The sequence below is a fragment of the Salvelinus namaycush genome, unplaced genomic scaffold, assembly GCF_016432855.1.
Source record: "Salvelinus namaycush isolate Seneca unplaced genomic scaffold, SaNama_1.0 Scaffold659, whole genome shotgun sequence".
Classification (NCBI taxonomy): domain Eukaryota; kingdom Metazoa; phylum Chordata; class Actinopteri; order Salmoniformes; family Salmonidae; genus Salvelinus; species Salvelinus namaycush.
The window spans coordinates 2,008-19,719 of NW_024061374.1; the positions used below are offsets into that span (position 1 = coordinate 2,008).

At 45.7% G+C, this 17,712-nt stretch overlaps 1 protein-coding gene across 18 annotated transcripts; it reads left to right on the forward strand.

Moving 5' to 3' along the window:
• Positions 1-7,782: 7,782 nt before the first annotated feature.
• LOC120042342 (E3 ubiquitin-protein ligase RNF19A-like) lies at positions 7,783-11,406 on the forward strand. Of its 18 annotated transcripts, none has more exons than XR_005476075.1 (3): positions 7,783-8,040; positions 8,191-10,094; positions 10,154-11,406. XR_005476075.1 is itself a non-coding variant. In XM_038987152.1 (2 exons), the coding sequence occupies exons 1-2, from the start codon at positions 8,003-8,005 to the stop codon at positions 8,957-8,959; spliced, it is 807 nt and encodes a 268-aa protein (XP_038843080.1). In that variant the 5' UTR covers positions 7,783-8,002; the 3' UTR covers positions 8,960-11,406. The 18 variants fall into 18 exon arrangements, 1 of the variants encoding a protein (XP_038843080.1); XR_005476083.1 differs by having other exon boundaries at positions 8,191-9,844; positions 10,095-11,406; XR_005476084.1 differs by having other exon boundaries at positions 8,191-9,844.
• Positions 11,407-17,712: the final 6,306 nt, after the last annotated feature.

The following is a 17,712-nucleotide window of genomic DNA, read 5'->3' on the forward strand; positions in this document are numbered from 1 at the left end:
CTCCTCACAACACTGTATATATCTGTCCTTCCTCCTCACAACACTGTATATATCTGTCCTTCCTCCTCACAACACTGTATATATCTGTCCTTCCTCCCCACAACACTGTATATATCTGTCCTTCCTCCTCACAACACTGTATATATCTGTCCTTCTTCCTCACAACACTGTATATATCTGTCCTTCCTCCTCACAACACTGTATATATCTGTCCTTCCTCCTCACAACACTGTATATCTCTGTCCTTCCTCCCCACAACACTGTATATCTCTGTCCTTCCTCCTCACAACACTGTATATATCTGTCCTTCCTCCCCACAACACTGTATATATCTGTCCTTCCTCCCCACAACACTGTATATCTCTGTCCTTCCTCCTCACAACACTGTATATCTCTGTGTTTCCTCCTCACAACACTGTATATATCTGTCCTTCCTCCTCACAACACTGTATATATCTGTCCTTCTTCCTCACAACACTGTATATATCTGTCCTTCCTCCTCACAACACTGTATATATCTGTCCTTCCTCCTCACAACACTGTATATATCTGTCCTTCCTCCCCACAACACTGTATATATCTGTCCTTCCTCCTCACAACACTGTATATCTCTGTGTTTCCTCCTCACAACACTGTATATCTCTGTGTTTCCTCCCCACAACACTGTATATATCTGTGTTTCCTCCTCACAACACTATATCTCTGTCCTTCCTCCCCACAACACTGTATATATCTGTCCTTCTTCCTCACAACACTGTATATCTCTGTCCTTCCTCCCCACAACACTGTATATATCTGTCCTTCTTCCTCACAACACTGTATATATCTGTCCTTCTTCCTCACAACACTGTATATATCTGTCCTTCTTCCCCACAACACTGTATATATCTGTCCTTCCTCCCCACAACACTGTATATATCTGTCCTTCCTCCCCACAACACTGTATATATCTGTCCTTCCTCCCCACAACACTGTATATATCTGTCCTTCCTCCCCACAACACTGTATATATCTGTCCTTCCTCCCCACAACACTGTATATATCTGTCCTTCCTCCCCACAACACTGTATATATCTGTCCTTCCTCCCCACAACACTGTATATATCTGTCCTTCCTCCCCACAACACTGTATATATCTGTCCTTCCTCCCCACAACACTGTATATATCTGTCCTTCCTCCCCACAACACTGTATATATCTGTCCTTCCTCCCCACAACACTGTATATATCTGTCCTTCCTCCTCACAACACTGTATATATCTGTCCTTCCTCCCCACAACACTGTATATATCTGTCCTTCCTCCCCACAACACTGTATATATCTGTCCTTCCTCCCCACAACACTGTATATATCTGTCCTTCCTCCCCACAACACTGTATATATCTGTCCTTCCTCCCCACAACACTGTATATATCTGTCCTTCCTCCTCACAACACTGTATATCTCTGTCCTTCCTCCCCACAACACTGTATATCTCTGTCCTTCCTCCTCACAACACTGTATATATCTGTCCTTCCTCCTCTCAACACTGTATATATCTGTCCTTCCTCCTCTCAACACTGTATATATCTGTCCTTCCTCCTCACAACACTGTATATCTCTGTCCTTCCTCCCCACAACACTGTATATATCTGTCCTTCCTCCCCACAACACTGTATATCTCTGTCCTTCCTCCTCACAACACTGTATATCTCTGTGTTTCCTCCTCACAACACTGTATATATCTGTCCTTCCTCCTCACAACACTGTATATATCTGTCCTTCCTCCTCACAACACTGTATATATCTGTCCTTCCTCCCCACAACACTGTATATCTCTGTGTTTCCTCCTCACAACACTGTATATCTCTGTGTTTCCTCCTCACAACACTGTATATCTCTGTGTTTCCTCCCCACAACACTGTATATATCTGTGTTTCCTCCTCACAACACTGTATATCTCTGTCCTTCCTCCCCACAACACTGTATATATCTGTCCTTCTTCCTCACAACACTGTATATCTCTGTCCTTCCTCCCCACAACACTGTATATATCTGTCCTTCTTCCTCACAACACTGTATATATCTGTCCTTCTTCCTCACAACACTGTATATATCTGTCCTTCTTCCCCACAACACTGTATATATCTGTCCTTCCTCCCCACAACACTGTATATATCTGTCCTTCCTCCCCACAACACTGTATATATCTGTCCTTCCTCCCCACAACACTGTATATATCTGTCCTTCCTCCCCACAACACTGTATATATCTGTCCTTCCTCCCCACAACACTGTATATATCTGTCCTTCCTCCCCACAACACTGTATATATCTGTCCTTCCTCCCCACAACACTGTATATATCTGTCCTTCCTCCCCACAACACTGTATATATCTGTCCTTCCTCCCCACAACACTGTATATATCTGTCCTTCTTCCTCACAACACTGTATATATCTGTCCTTCCTCCCCACAACACTGTATATATCTGTCCTTCCTCCCCACAACACTGTATATATCTGTCCTTCCTCCTCACAACACTGTATATATCTGTCCTTCCTCCCCACAACACTGTATATATCTGTCCTTCCTCCCCACAACACTGTATATATCTGTCCTTCCTCCCCACAACACTGTATATATCTGTCCTTCCTCCCCACAACACTGTATATATCTGTCCTTCCTCCCCACAACACTGTATATCTCTGTCCTTCCTCCCCACAACACTGTATATATCTGTCCTTCCTCCTCACAACACTGTATATCTCTGTCCTTCCTCCCCACAACACTGTATATCTCTGTCCTTCCTCCTCACAACACTGTATATATCTGTCCTTCCTCCTCTCAACACTGTATATATCTGTCCTTCCTCCTCTCAACACTGTATATATCTGTCCTTCCTCCTCACAACACTGTATATATCTGTCCTTCCTCCCCACAACACTGTATATATCTGTCCTTCCTCCTCACAACACTGTATATATCTGTCCTTCCTCCTCACAACACTGTATATATCTGTCCTTCCTCCTCACAACACTGTATATATCTGTCCTTCCTCCTCACAACACTGTATATATCTGTCCTTCCTCCTCACAACACTGTATATCTCTGTCCTTCCTCCTCACAACACTGTATATCTCTGTCCTTCCTCCCCACCACTGTATATCTCGGTCCTTCCTCCTCACAACACTGTATATATCTGTCCTTCCTCCCCACAACACTGTATATATCTGTCCTTCCTCCCCACAACACTGTATATATCTGTCCTTCCTCCTCACAACACTGTATATCTCTGTCCTTCCTCCTCACAACACTGTATATCTCTGTCCTTCCTCCCCACCACTGTATATCTCGGTCCTTCCTCCTCACAACACTGTATATATCTGTCCTTCCTCCTCACAACACTGTATATATCTGTCCTTCCTCCCCACAACACTGTATATCTCTGTCCTTCTTCCCCACAACACTGTATATCTCTGTCCTTCCTCCCCACAACACTGTATATATCTGTCCTTCCTCCCCACAACACTGTATATATCTGTCCTTCCTCCCCACAACACTGTATATATCTGTCCTTCCTCCTCACAACACTGTATATATCTGTCCTTCCTCCTCACAACACTGTATATCTCTGTCCTTCCTCCTCACAACACTGTATATCTCTGTCCTTCCTCCCCACAACACTGTATATATCTGTCCTTCCTCCTCACAACACTGTATATATCTGTCCTTCCTCCCCACAACACTGTATATCTCTGTCCTTCCTCCTCACAACACTGTATATCTCTGTCCTTCCTCCCGACAACACTGTATATCTCTGCGTTTCCTCCCGACAACACTGTATATCTCTGTCCTTCCTCCCGACAACACTGTATATCTCTGCGTTTCCTCCCGACAACACTGTATATCTCTGTCCTTCCTCCCCACAACACTGTATATCTCTGCGTTTCCTCCTCACAACACTGTATATCTCTGCGTTTCCTCCTCACAACACTGTATATCTCTGCGTTTCCTCCTCACAACACTGTATATATCTGTCCTTCTTCCTCACAACACTGTATATCTCTGTCCTTCCTCCCCACAACACTGTATATATCTGTCCTTCCTCCCCACAACACTGTATATCTCTGTCCTTCCTCCCCACAACACTGTATATATCTGTCCTTCCTCCTCACAACACTGTATATATCTGTCCTTCCTCCTCACAACACTGTATATCTCTGTCCTTCCTCCCCACAACACTGTATATCTCTGTCCTTCCTCCCCACAACACTGTATATATCTGTCCTTCTTCCTCACAACACTGTATATATCTGTCCTTCCTCCCCACAACACTGTATATCTCTGTCCTTCCTCCTCACAACACTGTATATATCTGTCCTTCCTCCCCACAACACTGTATATCTCTGTCCTTCCTCCTCTCAACACTGTATATATCTGTCCTTTCTCCCCACAACACTGTATATATCTGTCCTTCTTCCTCACAACACTGTATATATCTGTCTTTCCTCCCCACAACACTGTATATCTCTGTCCTTCCTCCCCACAACACTGTATATCTCTGTCCTTCCTCCCCACAACACTGTATATATCTCTGTCCTTCCTCCCCACAACACTGTATATATCTGTGTTTCCTCCCCACAACACTGTATATATCTGTCCTTCCTCCCCACAACACTGTATATATCTGTCCTTCCTCCCCACAACACTGTATATCTCTGTCCTTCCTCCTCACAACACTGTATATCTCTGTCCTTCCTCCCCACCACTGTATATCTCGGTCCTTTCTCCCCACAACACTGTATATATCTGTCCTTCTTCCTCACAACACTGTATATATCTGTCCTTCCTCCCCACAACACTGTATATCTCTGTCCTTCCTCCTCACAACACTGTATATATCTGTCCTTCCTCCTCACAACACTGTATATATCTGTCCTTCCTCCTCACAACACTGTATATATCTGTCCTTCCTCCTCACAACACTGTATATATCTGTCCTTCCTCCCCACAACACTGTATATCTCTGTCCTTCCTCCCCACAACACTGTATATATCTGTCCTTCCTCCCCACAACACTGTATATCTCTGTCCTTCCTCCCCACAACACTGTATATATCTGTCCTTCCTCCTCACAACACTGTATATCTCTGTCCTTCCTCCCCACAACACTGTATATCTCTGTCCTTCCTCCCCACAACACTGTATATCTCTGTCCTTCCTCCCCACAACACTGTATATATCTGTCCTTCTTCCTCACAACACTGTATATCTCTGTCCTTCCTCCCCACAACACTGTATATCTCTGTCCTTCCTCCCCACAACACTGTATATATCTGTCCTTCCTCCCCACAACACTGTATATCTCTGTCCTTCCTCCTCACAACACTGTATATCTCTGTCCTTCCTCCCCACAACACTGTATATCTCTGTCCTTCCTCCCCACAACACTGTATATCTCTGTCCTTCCTCCCCACAACACTGTATATCTCTGTCCTTCCTCCTCACAACACTGTATATCTCTGTCCTTCCTCCTCACAACACTGTATATCTCTGTCCTTCCTCCCCACAACACTGTATATCTCTGTCCTTCCTCCTCACAACACTGTATATCTCTGTCCTTCCTCCCCACAACACTGTATATCTCTGTCCTTCCTCCCCACAACACTGTATATATCTGTCCTTCTTCCTCACAACACTGTATATATCTGTCCTTCCTCCCCACAACACTGTATATCTCTGTCCTTCCTCCCCACAACACTGTATATCTCTGTCCTTCCTCCCCACAACACTGTATATCTCTGTCCTTCCTCCCCACAACACTGTATATCTCTGTTCTTCCTCCTCACAACACTATCCATCTCTGTCCTTCCTCCCCACAACACTGTATATCTCTGTCCTTCCTCCCCACAACACTGTATATCTCTGTCCTTCCTCCCCACAACACTGTATATCTCTGTCCTTCCTCCCCACAACACTGTATATCTCTGTCCTTCCTCCTCACAACACTGTATATATCTGTCCTTCCTCCCCACAACACTGTATATCTCTGTCCTTCCTCCCCACAACACTGTATATCTCTGTCCTTCCTCCTCACAACACTGTATATATCTGTCTGTATATATCTGTCCTTCCTCCCCACAACACTGTATATCTCTGTCCTTCCTCCCCACAACACTGTATATCTCTGTCCTTCCTCCCCACAACACTGTATATCTCTGTCCTTCCTCCCCACAACACTGTATATCTCTGTCCTTCCTCCCCACAACACTGTATATCTCTGTCCTTCCTCCTCACAACACTGTATATCTCTGTGTTTCCTCCTCACAACACTGTATATATCTGTCCTTCCTCCCCACAACACTGTATATCTCTGTCCTTCCTCCCCACAACACTGTATATCTCTGTGTTTCCTCCTCACAACACTGTATATATCTGTCCTTCCTCCCCACAACACTGTATATCTCTGTCCTTCCTCCCCACAACACTGTATATATCTGTCCTTCTTCCTCACAACACTGTATATATCTGTCCTTCCTCCCCACAACACTGTACATCTCTGTCCTTCCTCCTCACAACACTGTATATATCTGTCCTTCCTCCTCACAACACTGTATATATCTGTCCTTCCTCCCCACAACACTGTACATCTCTGTCCTTCCTCCCCACAACACTGTATATATCTGTCCTTCTTCCTCACAACACTGTATATATCTGTCCTTCCTCCCCACAACACTGTATATCTCTGTCCTTCCTCCCCACAACACTGTATATCTCTGTCCTTCCTCCCCACAACACTGTATATATCTGTCCTTCCTCCTCACAACACTGTATATCTCTGTCCTTCCTCCCCACAACACTGTATATATCTGTCCTTCCTCCCCACAACACTGTATATCTCTGTCCTTCCTCCTCACAACACTGTATATCTCTGTCCTTCCTCCTCACAACACTGTATATCTCGGTCCTTCCTCCCCACAACACTGTATATATCTGTCCTTCCTCCTCACAACACTGTATATCTCGGTCCTTCCTCCCCACAACACTGTATATCTCTGTCCTTCCTCCTCACAACACTGTATATATCTGTCCTTCCTCCTCACAACACTGTATATATCTGTCCTTCCTCCCCACAACACTGTATATATCTGTCCTTCCTCCTCACAACACTGTATATCTCTGTCCTTCCTCCTCACAACACTGTATATCTCTGTCCTTCCTCCCCACAACACTGTATATCTCTGTCCTTCCTCCTCACAACACTGTATATATCTGTCCTTCCTCCTCACAACACTGTATATATCTGACCTTCCTCCTCACAACACTGTACATCTCTGTCCTTCCTCCCCACAACACTGTACATCTCTGTCCTTCCTCCCCACAACACTGTATATATCTGTCCTTCCTCCTCACAACACTGTATATATCTGTCCTTCCTCCTCACAACACTGTATATCTCTGTCCTTCCTCCTCACAACACTATCCATCTCTGTCCTTCCTCCTCACAACACTGTATATCTCTGTCCTTCCTCCCCACAACACTGTATATCTCTGTCCTTCCTCCTCACAACACTGTATATATCTGACCTTCCTCCCCACAACACTGTATATATCTGTCCTTCTTCCTCTCAACACTGTATATATCTGTCCTTTCTCCCCACAACACTGTATATATCTGTCCTTCCTCCCCACAACACTGTATATATCTGTCCTTCCTCCCCACAACACTGTATATCTCTGTCCTTCCTCCTCACAACACTGTATATCTCTGTCCTTCCTCCTCACAACACTGTATATCTCTGTCCTTCCTCCTCACAACACTGTATATATCTGTCCTTCCTCCTCACAACACTGTATATCTCTGTCCTTCCTCCTCACAACACTGTATATTCTGATGTTTATCTCCTTCTCTACCCAGGTTGGAGGTACAGGCTGACGTTCAGAAGGAGCAGGGTAGTCTGAGTGGGGAGTCGACCAACGTCAGCTTGGGGACAATCAGTGACAACACGAGCACCAAAGCAATGGCTGGATCCATTCTCAACTACATGCCTCTGGACAGGTCAGCACCCTCCGCAGCATTGGTTCAGTTGTGGTAGTTGACATTGTTGTCGTCTTCACCACTAGATGGTTTTGCATGGTCACCAAATACTACTGTCCCTGTATGATCACCAATAATAACCTGTAGCATGTCTTGTTGTCGTGGTTACAGAGAGGGTAGTCTGGAGGTGGACATGGAGGGGAAGCAGGAGAAGAAGCTCCATCACCATAGCAACAGCAGCAGCCTGGACGACGGCAGCGGCGAGGGGAGAGGGGTGGGGGTGTGTCCCTCCGGCTGCCCCCATGAGTCTCGCTCCTCCAAATGGGTGAAGGACCCCTCTTCTTCGGGGGGCAAGAAGAGCAAGGGCAAGCTGAGGACTAAGAAGAGCAGCGGAGGAACTAAGATCCAGGAGACCCGTGAGGACATGGATGCTCAGCTCCTTGAGCAGCGAAGCACTAACTCCTCAGAGTTCGACTCCCCCTCCCTCAGCGGCTCCCTGCCCTCCGTAGCAGACTCCCACTGCAGCCACTTATCAGAGTTCAGCTGCTCTGATCCTGAGACCTCCAGACCTCCTCCTCTCACCCCCTGCTGCATTGACCTCCACCCCCAGCGCCCCCTCACCTCCCTGGGAACAGACCTGGTCACCGTCACCCCCCTGCCGGAGGTGGAGAACGACCATCTGGAGAACTGTCCCGCTGCATCACACTCCTCCTCCCCTTCCTCCTCGGCCCCCGTCTACACAGAAGGAGGGTTAGGAGGTATGCTCCTCTACATCGCCGAGGAGAGCTTAGGGCTGATGAGGACGACGCAGGAGGAGCTGGACTCCCTCGCGGTGGAGGAGGTCCTGAAGGAGACCAATAACAACATGTTGGATGGAGGTGTCGTCTCCCAGCAGCCTTCCAGCCCTGTGAGGAGTGGCTGCATTCAGACTGAGATATAAACTCTCCTGGCTGGCTGACTGGCTGACTAGCTGGCTGACTAGCTGGCTGACTAGCTGGCTGACTAGCTGGCTGACTGGCTGGCTGACTCCAGGGCTACTACTACAGACTGACCTAATGTTTATGCCAGCTTTTTTCACAGCTAACCTGAAATCCACTTCTGTCTCTGAGTGGTGCAAGCTCGCTTTACGGAAGAGTAGAGAGAAAGACAGGACAGCAGAGGAGGAGAGATGATTGTGTTTTATCCATGTCTGCTAATATGGAAGATAAAATTATGTGATGGTTGAGGGTAGACTGGGTAGTGATACAGGTGGATGAATAAGGTAGTGATACAGGTGGATGAATAAGGTAGACTGGGTCGTGATACAGGTGGATGAATAAGGTAGTGATACAGGTGGATGAATAAGGTAGACTGGGTAGTGATACAGGTGGATGAATAAGGTAGTGATACAGGTGGATGAATAAGGTAGTGATACAGGTAGATGAATAAGGTAGTGATACAGGTGGATGAATAAGGTAGTGATACAGGTGGATGAATAAGGTAGTGATACAGGTGGATGAATAAGGTAGTGATACAGGTGGATGAATAAGGTAGTGATACAGGTGGATGAATAAGGTAGTGATACAGGTGGATGAATAAGGTAGTGATACAGGTGGATGAATAAGGTAGTGATACAGGTGGATGAATAAGGTAGTGATACAGGTGGATGAATAAGGTAGTGATACAGGTGGATGAATAAGGTAGTGATACAGGTGGATGAATAAGGTAGTGATACAGGTAGATGAATAAGGTAGTGATACAGGTGGATGAATAAGGTAGTGATACAGGTGGATGAATAAGGTAGTGATACAGGTGGATGAATAAGTTAGACTGGGTCGTGATACAGGTGGATGAATAAGGTAGTGATACAGGTGGATGAATAAGGTAGTGATACAGGTGGATGAATAAGGTAGTGATACAGGTGGATGAATAAGGTAGTGATACAGGTAGATGAATAAGGTAGTGATACAGGTAGATGAATAAGGTAGTGATACAGGTGGATGAATAAGGTAGTGATACAGGTGGATGAATAAGGTAGTGATACAGGTGGATGAATAAGGTAGTGATACAGGTGGATGAATAAGGTAGTGATACAGGTGGATGAATAAGGTAGTGATACAGGTGGATGAATAAGTTAGACTGGGTCGTGATACAGGTGGATGAATAAGGTAGACTGGGTCGTGATACAGGTGGATGAATAAGGTAGACTGGGAGAACGCTGTCCTAATGTTTTTAGGGTTTTATTCTTATAGAAGAGACGTTGGCAGTCTGGATGGGAAGTCTTGATTATATCTCATGTCCAGAGGGTTTTTGGTCGATGGTAACATTTAGATGGACCAAGGCCCATGGAAGGTTCCAGTTAAATGTACGAGGACAGAGGACGAGGTGTATGGCGCTGATGTAGCAGTGTTCTATACCGGCCTTCACATGGGGGACAGAGTCTCTAGAAGTCCACAAGACTGTGTCAATCCAGGAAGCTTCTATGGATCAGACCCAAAACAAACTGCATCTCAGGTGGCTTCCTATTCACCATGTACTGCGTTACTAGATGAGTAGGGTTCCATTTGACACGCAGACTTCTACATAGTAGTAATGATATTTCTGTGGTAGCCAGCCAGCCAGCCAGTCAGTCAGCCAGCCAGCCAGCCAGTCAGTCAGTCAGTCAGTCAGCCAGTCAGTCAGTCAGTCAGTCAGCCAGCCAGCCAGTCAGTCAGTCAGCCGCATCACACCGCAGCGTAAAGGATTGTCAAGCTTCAATTATAATATAAACCGGTCAATGAAAAGATCAAACTGACCTAAGAGGGACCAGTCAATAAGTCATTTTTATTTTTCCGTGATGATTCTATAAAAAATGAATATTAGTTTTAAGATGAATTTTGTTCTGTAGTTTAGTATTTTCCATGTTGAGCCCTGTGCTGGGTCAGATCCTGTGTTAGGGGCAGCCAGGGGGGGGGTTGGGGTGAGCAGAGAGAAGAAAGAGTCAAACAATTTAACCCTTTGTCTTCTTAAACAACACAGATTTGAACTGTCAGGATTGGATTTACAATATCAGTAAATCTAAAGAACCGGGCCTCAGTTGAGCCGGTAAAGAACCGGGCCTCAGTTGAGCCGGTAAAGAACCGGGCCTCAGTTGAGCCGGTAAAGAACCGGGCCTCAGTTGAGCCGGTAAAGAACCGGGCCTCAGTTGAGCCGGTAAAGAACCGGGCCTCAGTTGAGCCGGTAAAGAACCGGGCCTCAGTTGAGCCGGTAAAGAACCGGGCCTCAGTTGAGCCGGATCATCAGCAGAATGAAAACAGTGATGGTTTGGTATAAAGGGAACGATAAGAGGTTGACTCTCTATTCACTCTGTTATAAATGTAGATCACTTCTAATTAAAAGGCTATGGCGATTTGAAGCCTGAGTTGATGATCTGTGCTGTCTTCACCTCGTAGGTCACCAGTTGGAGTGGACAAGCCAGGCTAACGGTGATGTTTTCAGGCCGTTTCAAAACCATTCAAATTAGGATTTTTCTACCTACGTTGCCTTTTGGAAAAGCTGCTTCTGTCTGTTTGCACCTCATCCTGTTCTTCAAAAGATACACGACTGTGTCCCATTCCCTGTGTAGTGCACTACTATGGGCCCTGGTCACTATATAGGGTGCCATTTGGACTGTGTCCCATTCCCTGTGTAGTGCACTACTATGGGCCCTGGTCACTATATAGGGAATAGGGTGCCATTTGGACTGTGTCCCATTCCCTGTGTAGTGCACTACTATGGGCCCTGGTCACTATATGGGGTGCCATTTGGGACGCGACCCAAGGAAATGTAGAATGTCTAAGTGTTGTTATCGCTACAGATCCCGTCTAACCATCCCATCAGCATTGTGTTTAACAAGTCAAGATGCGAACCATCCCGTTTAACAAGTCAAGATGCTAACCATCCCGTTTAACAAGTCAAGATGCTAACCATCCCGTTTAACAAGTCAAGATGCTAACCATCCCGTTTAACAAGTCAAGATGCTAACCATCCCGTTTAACAAGTCAAGATGCGAACCATCCCGTTTAACAAGTCAAGATGCGAACCATCCCGTTTAACAAGTCAAGATGCTAACCATCCCATTTAACAAGTCAAGATGCGAACCATCCCGTTTAACAAGTCAAGATGCGAACCATCCCGTTTAACAAGTCAAGATGCGAACCATCCCGTTTAACAAGTCAAGATGCGAACCATCCCGTTTAACAAGTCAAGATGCGAACCATCCCATCAGCATTGTGTTTAACAAGTCAAGATGCGAACCATCCCATCAGCATTGTGTTTAACAAGTCAAGATGCGAACCATCCCGTCATCATTGTGTTTAACAAGTCAAGATGCGAACCATCCCGTCATCATTGTGTTTAACAAGTCAAGATGCTAATGGACACACCAATCTGGTAACCACCTAGCCTACCAAAGACAGAACAGGCTACTGTGGTTGAACCCTCACTCCTGAGGACCCTTGATGAGGGGTGTAGTGTTGCTCTGCAGAGCGAGGCGGTGTCCAATGGAGCCCTATTCCCTATATAGTGTAGCATTTAAGACACACCTTCTGCCAAGCGGTCCATGATCTGATTTAATGAGGAACACCTATAGCTTAGTGGTCCATGATCTGATTTAATGAGGAACACCTATAGCTTAGTGGTCCATGATCTGATTTAATGAGGAACACCTATAGCTTAGCGGTCCATGATCTGATTTAATGAGGAACACCTATAGCTTAGCGGTCCATGATCTGATTTAATGAGGAACACCTATAGCTTAGTGGTCCATGATCTGATTTAATGAGGAACACCTATAGCTTAGCGGTCCATGATCTGATTTAATGAGGAACACCTATAGCTTAGTGGTCCATGATCTGATTTAATGAGGAACACCTATAGCTTAGCGGTCCATGATCTGATTTAATGAGGAACACCTATAGCTTAGCGTTTATTTGAAGGATTTTGGGGGGAAACGCTTCAGCTGTTCCCTTCCACTTCTTCACTGTAACAAAGGTCTTGGGGACAGTCAACACTGTGACAACAGTCTTGGGGACAGTCAACACTGTGACAACAGTCTTGGGGACAGTCAACACTGTGACAACAGTCTTGGGGACAGTCAACACTGTGACAGCAGTCTTGGGGACAGTCAACACTGTGACAACAGTCTTGGGGACAGTCAACACTGTAACAACAGTCTTGGGGACAGTCAACACTGTGACAACAGTCTTGGGGACAGTCAACTCTGACAACAGTCAACTCTGTGACAACAGTCTTGGGGACAGTCAACACTGACAACAGTCAACACTGTGACAACAGTCTTGGGGACAGTCAACAAGAATGAGACGACGTCTTCGGGGGGGGGGCTATTTTTTGGCGTGTTAGTACATGTTAAAACGAAACGATTCATCTCTGAACATGGAAAGCGGAACCCATTAGAGTTGACGCTACGTTCATGTACCTGCGATTCTCAGAGCATGGATGGGTGCTCTAAACCAGGGATATTCAACTCTTACCCTACGAGGTCTGTGATTCTCAGAACATGGATGGGTGCTCTGAACCAGGGATATTCAACTCTTACCCTACGAGGTCTGTGATTCTCAGAACATGGATGGGTGCTCTGAACCAGGGATATTCAACTCTTACCCTACGAGGTCTGTGATTCTCAGAACATGGATGGGTGCTCTGAACCAGGGATATTCAACTCTTACCCTACGAGGTCTGTGATTCTCAGAACATGGATGGGTGCTCTGAACCAGTCTGTAGCCTGCTGGTTTCCTGTTCTACCTGATAATGAATTGCACCCATCTGGTGTCCCAGGTCTAAATCAGTCCCTGATTAGAGAGGAATGGGGGGGGAACTGGTTTGTCGGTCCAGAGTTAAATTGTAGGCCTCTAAACTAAAGGTTGACCTTGACCTGTTCATTTATCTGCTGCTGTGGTGCTGCGCAACTATCAGTCTGGATTGATAACGTGATTCTGTATGATACTTTGAAGACTAGTGCCAGGCCTCATGTCTAATTTGTGTAGAGAGGAGATTATGGTATTTCTAGTGCTAGAGGCGTCACTACAGACCCTGGTTCGATTCCAGGCTGTATCACAACCGCCCGTGATTGGGAGTCCCATAGGGCGGCGCACAATTGGCCCAGCGTCGTCCGGGTTAGGGTTTGGCCGGGGTGGGCTGTCATTGTAAATAAAAATTTGTTCATAACTGACTTGCCTAATTAAATAAAAACTGTACACACTTACGTTACAATTATATCTGAAAAATCTAATAGTTTTTTTGCATGACTGATTGTGGAGGATGTCTTCATTGATCATAGGTTTTCTGTCCGTTTAGTTGGGTAATATAAGTATTGCCTAATGTGAACTGTAATTTACAGTAACATTAACTCATGACTTCCAAGGGCGATATGAAACACATCTTGCATTGTTTGCTATCGGTTTAACTGGTAGTTAAACCTAATACAGTGAAAATATATTATGTTTTGGTGATTTAAACCAATGTTCATTACATTTTACATGAATGGTTCTGTGGAGAGATGTTTACAATCCAAATGAATGCACAATGACAGGTTTTGAATGAAAGACTGGCTGCGTTACAAGTGTGACCAGTTTGGAGTTTTTTTAAATAACGTGGCAACAGTGCCCCCTAATGGTTCACAAGATACATGACTCAATACAGGTCCTCGTGTAAAATACTCTGCAGTCGTTTATGATACACTCACAAGGATGTTATTTCTCTGAGGCTCAGATTACACTTCCCAAATATCTGGTTCAACTTGAATCTCGATAAGGCACATCTCTCCAGAGCGTCTCTAATAATCTGCAGTTAGTGGGAAGAAATCAAATACTTCTGCAAGAAAACTAGCAGCTTCTAAGGTTTAGTTTGCATCTCAAATGGCACCCTATCCCCTATATAGTGCACTACATTTGACCAGGCCCTATGGAGCCCTATCCCCTATATAGTGCACTACATTAGACCAGGCCCTATGGAGCCCTATCCCCTATATAGTGCACTACATTTGATTATGGCCCCTGGTCAATAGTGCACTACATTTAATTAAAGCCTTATGGCCCCTGGTCAATAGTGCACTACATTTGATTAAAGACTTATGGACCCTGGTCAATAGTGCACTACATTTGATTAAAGCCTTATGGACCCTGGTCAATAGTGCACTACATTTGATTAAAGCCTTATGGACCCTGGTCAATAGTGCACTACATTTGATTATGGCCCCTGGTCAATAGTGCACTACATTTGATTAAAGACTTATGGACCCTGGTCAATAGTGCACTACATTTTGATTATGGACCCTGTCAATAGTGCACTACATTTCATTATGGCCCCTGGTCAATAGTGCACTACATTTCATTAAAGCCTTATGGACCCTGGTCAATAGTGCACTTTATGGAGTCTGACCTTTCTCTACAGTGTGTTGCTGCAGGGAGTCTGAGCACGCCAAGGTAAAGAACTAAGTAGCTCTGGGAAAGTAAAATGTAAGTGTAAGAAGCTGCATCTAAAGTCTCTTTCGTCTCCAGAATGGGAAGGAAGCAGCTGCCTGCCGTGAATTACTGAACGCTCCAGTGTTGTCCACACAATGATGCTCTTTGAAGGCAGATGGCATCAGAGCCCAACATCATGTCAACTCTGCCTTCCCTGTCGCCACTCCCAGGTCTTCATCAGTCTCATCTCTGACTGGTAGAGGGATGACATCACATCTCGTATCAAATCAAACTTTATTTGTCACATGCGCCGAATAAAACAAGTGTAGACCTTACTGTGAAATGCTGACTGACAAGCCCTTAACCAACAGTACAGTTCAAGAAGAGTTATTATTTACCAAGTAAAAGATTATAACAAGTAACAACATAACAAGAACGAGGCTATATACAGGGTGTTACGGTACAGAGTCAATGTGGAGGCTATATACAGGGGGTACCGGTACAGAGTCAATGTGGAGGCTATATACAGAGGGTACCGGTACTGAGTCAATGTGGAGGCTATATACAGGTGGTACCGGTACAGAGTCAATGTGGAGGCTATATACAGGGGGTACCGGTACAGAGTCAATGTGGAGGCTATATACAGGGGGTACCGGTACAGAGTCAGTGTGGAGGCTATATACAGGGTGTTACGGTACAGAGTCAGTGTGGAGGCTATATACAGGGTATTACGGTACAGAGTCAGTGTGGAGGCTATATACAGGGGGTACCGGTACAGAGTCAATGTGGAGGCTATATACAGGGGGTAACGGTACAGAGTCAATGTGGAGGCTATATACAGGGGGTACCGGTACAGAGTCAATGTGGAGGCTATATACAGGGTATTACGGTACAGAGTCAATGTGGAGGCTATATACAGGGGGTACCAGTACAGAGTCAGTGTGGAGGCTATATACAGGGGGTACCGGTACAGAGTCAATGTGGAGGCTATATACAGGGGGGTACCGGTACAGAGTCAGTGTGGAGGCTATATACAGGGTGTTACGGTACAGAGTCAATGTGGAGGCTATATACAGGGTGTTACGGTACAGAGTCAATGTGGAGGCTATATACAGGGTGTTACGGTACAGAGTCAATGTGGAGGCTATATACAGGGTGTTACGGTACAGAGTCAATGTGGAGGCTATATACAGGGTGTTACGGTACAGAGTCAATGTGGAGGCTATATACAGGGGGGTACCGGTACAGAGTCAGTGTGGAGGCTATATACAGGGGGTTACGGTACAGAGTCAATGTGGAGGCTATATACAGGGTGTTACGGTACAGAGTCAGTGTGGAGGCTATATACAGGGGGTTACGGTACAGAGTCAATGTGGAGGCTATATACAGGTGGTACCAGTACAGAGTCAATGTGGAGGCTATATACAGAGGGTACCGGTACTGAGTCAATGTGGAGGCTATATACAGAGGGTACCGGTACTGAGTCAATGTGGAGGCTATATACAGAGGGTACCGGTACTGAGTCAGTGTGGAGGCTATATACAGGTGGTACCGGTACAGAGTCAATGTGGAGGCTATATACAGGGGGTACCGGTACAGAGTCAATATGGAGGCTATATACAGGGGGTACCAGTACAGAGTCAATGTGGAGGCTATATACAGGTGGTACCGGTACAGAGTCAATGTGGAGGCTATATACAGGGGGTACCGGTACAGAGTCAATGTGGAGGCTATATACAGGGGGTACCAGTACAGAGTCAATGTGGAGGCTATATACAGGGGGTACCGGTACAGAGTCAGTGTGGAGGCTATATACAGGGGGTACCGGTACAGAGTCAGTGTGGAGGCTATATACAGGGGGTACTGGTACAGAGTCAGTGTGGAGGCTAAATACAGGGGGTACCAGTACCGAGTCAATGTGGAGACTATATACAGGGGGTACCGGTACAGAGTCAGTGTGGAGGCTATATACAGGGGGTACAGGTTAGTTAAGATAAGGGGTGAAGTGACTATGTATAGATAATAAACAGCGAGTAGCAGCAGTCTAAAAACAAAAGAGGGGATGTGGGTCAATGTAAATATTCCGGTGGCCATTTCATTAATTGTTCAGCAGTCTTATGGCTTGGGGGTAGAAGCTGTTCAGCAGTCTAATGGCTTGGGGGTAGAAGCTGTTCAGCAGTCTAATGGCTTGGGGGTAGAAGCTGTTCAGCAGTCTAATGGCTTGGGGGTAGAAGCTGTTCAGCAGTCTAATGGCTTGGGGGTAGAAGCTGTTCAG

Bases quoted from the DNA above. Each gene is read 5' to 3' on its own strand.
- LOC120042342 (XM_038987152.1), top strand. From the start codon at position 8,003: ATGGCTGGATCCATTCTCAACTACATGCCTCTGGACAG. The intron at 8,041-8,190 runs GTCAGCACCCTC...TCGTGGTTACAG, and splicing joins AACTACATGCCTCTGGACAG to AGAGGGTAGTCTGGAGGTGG.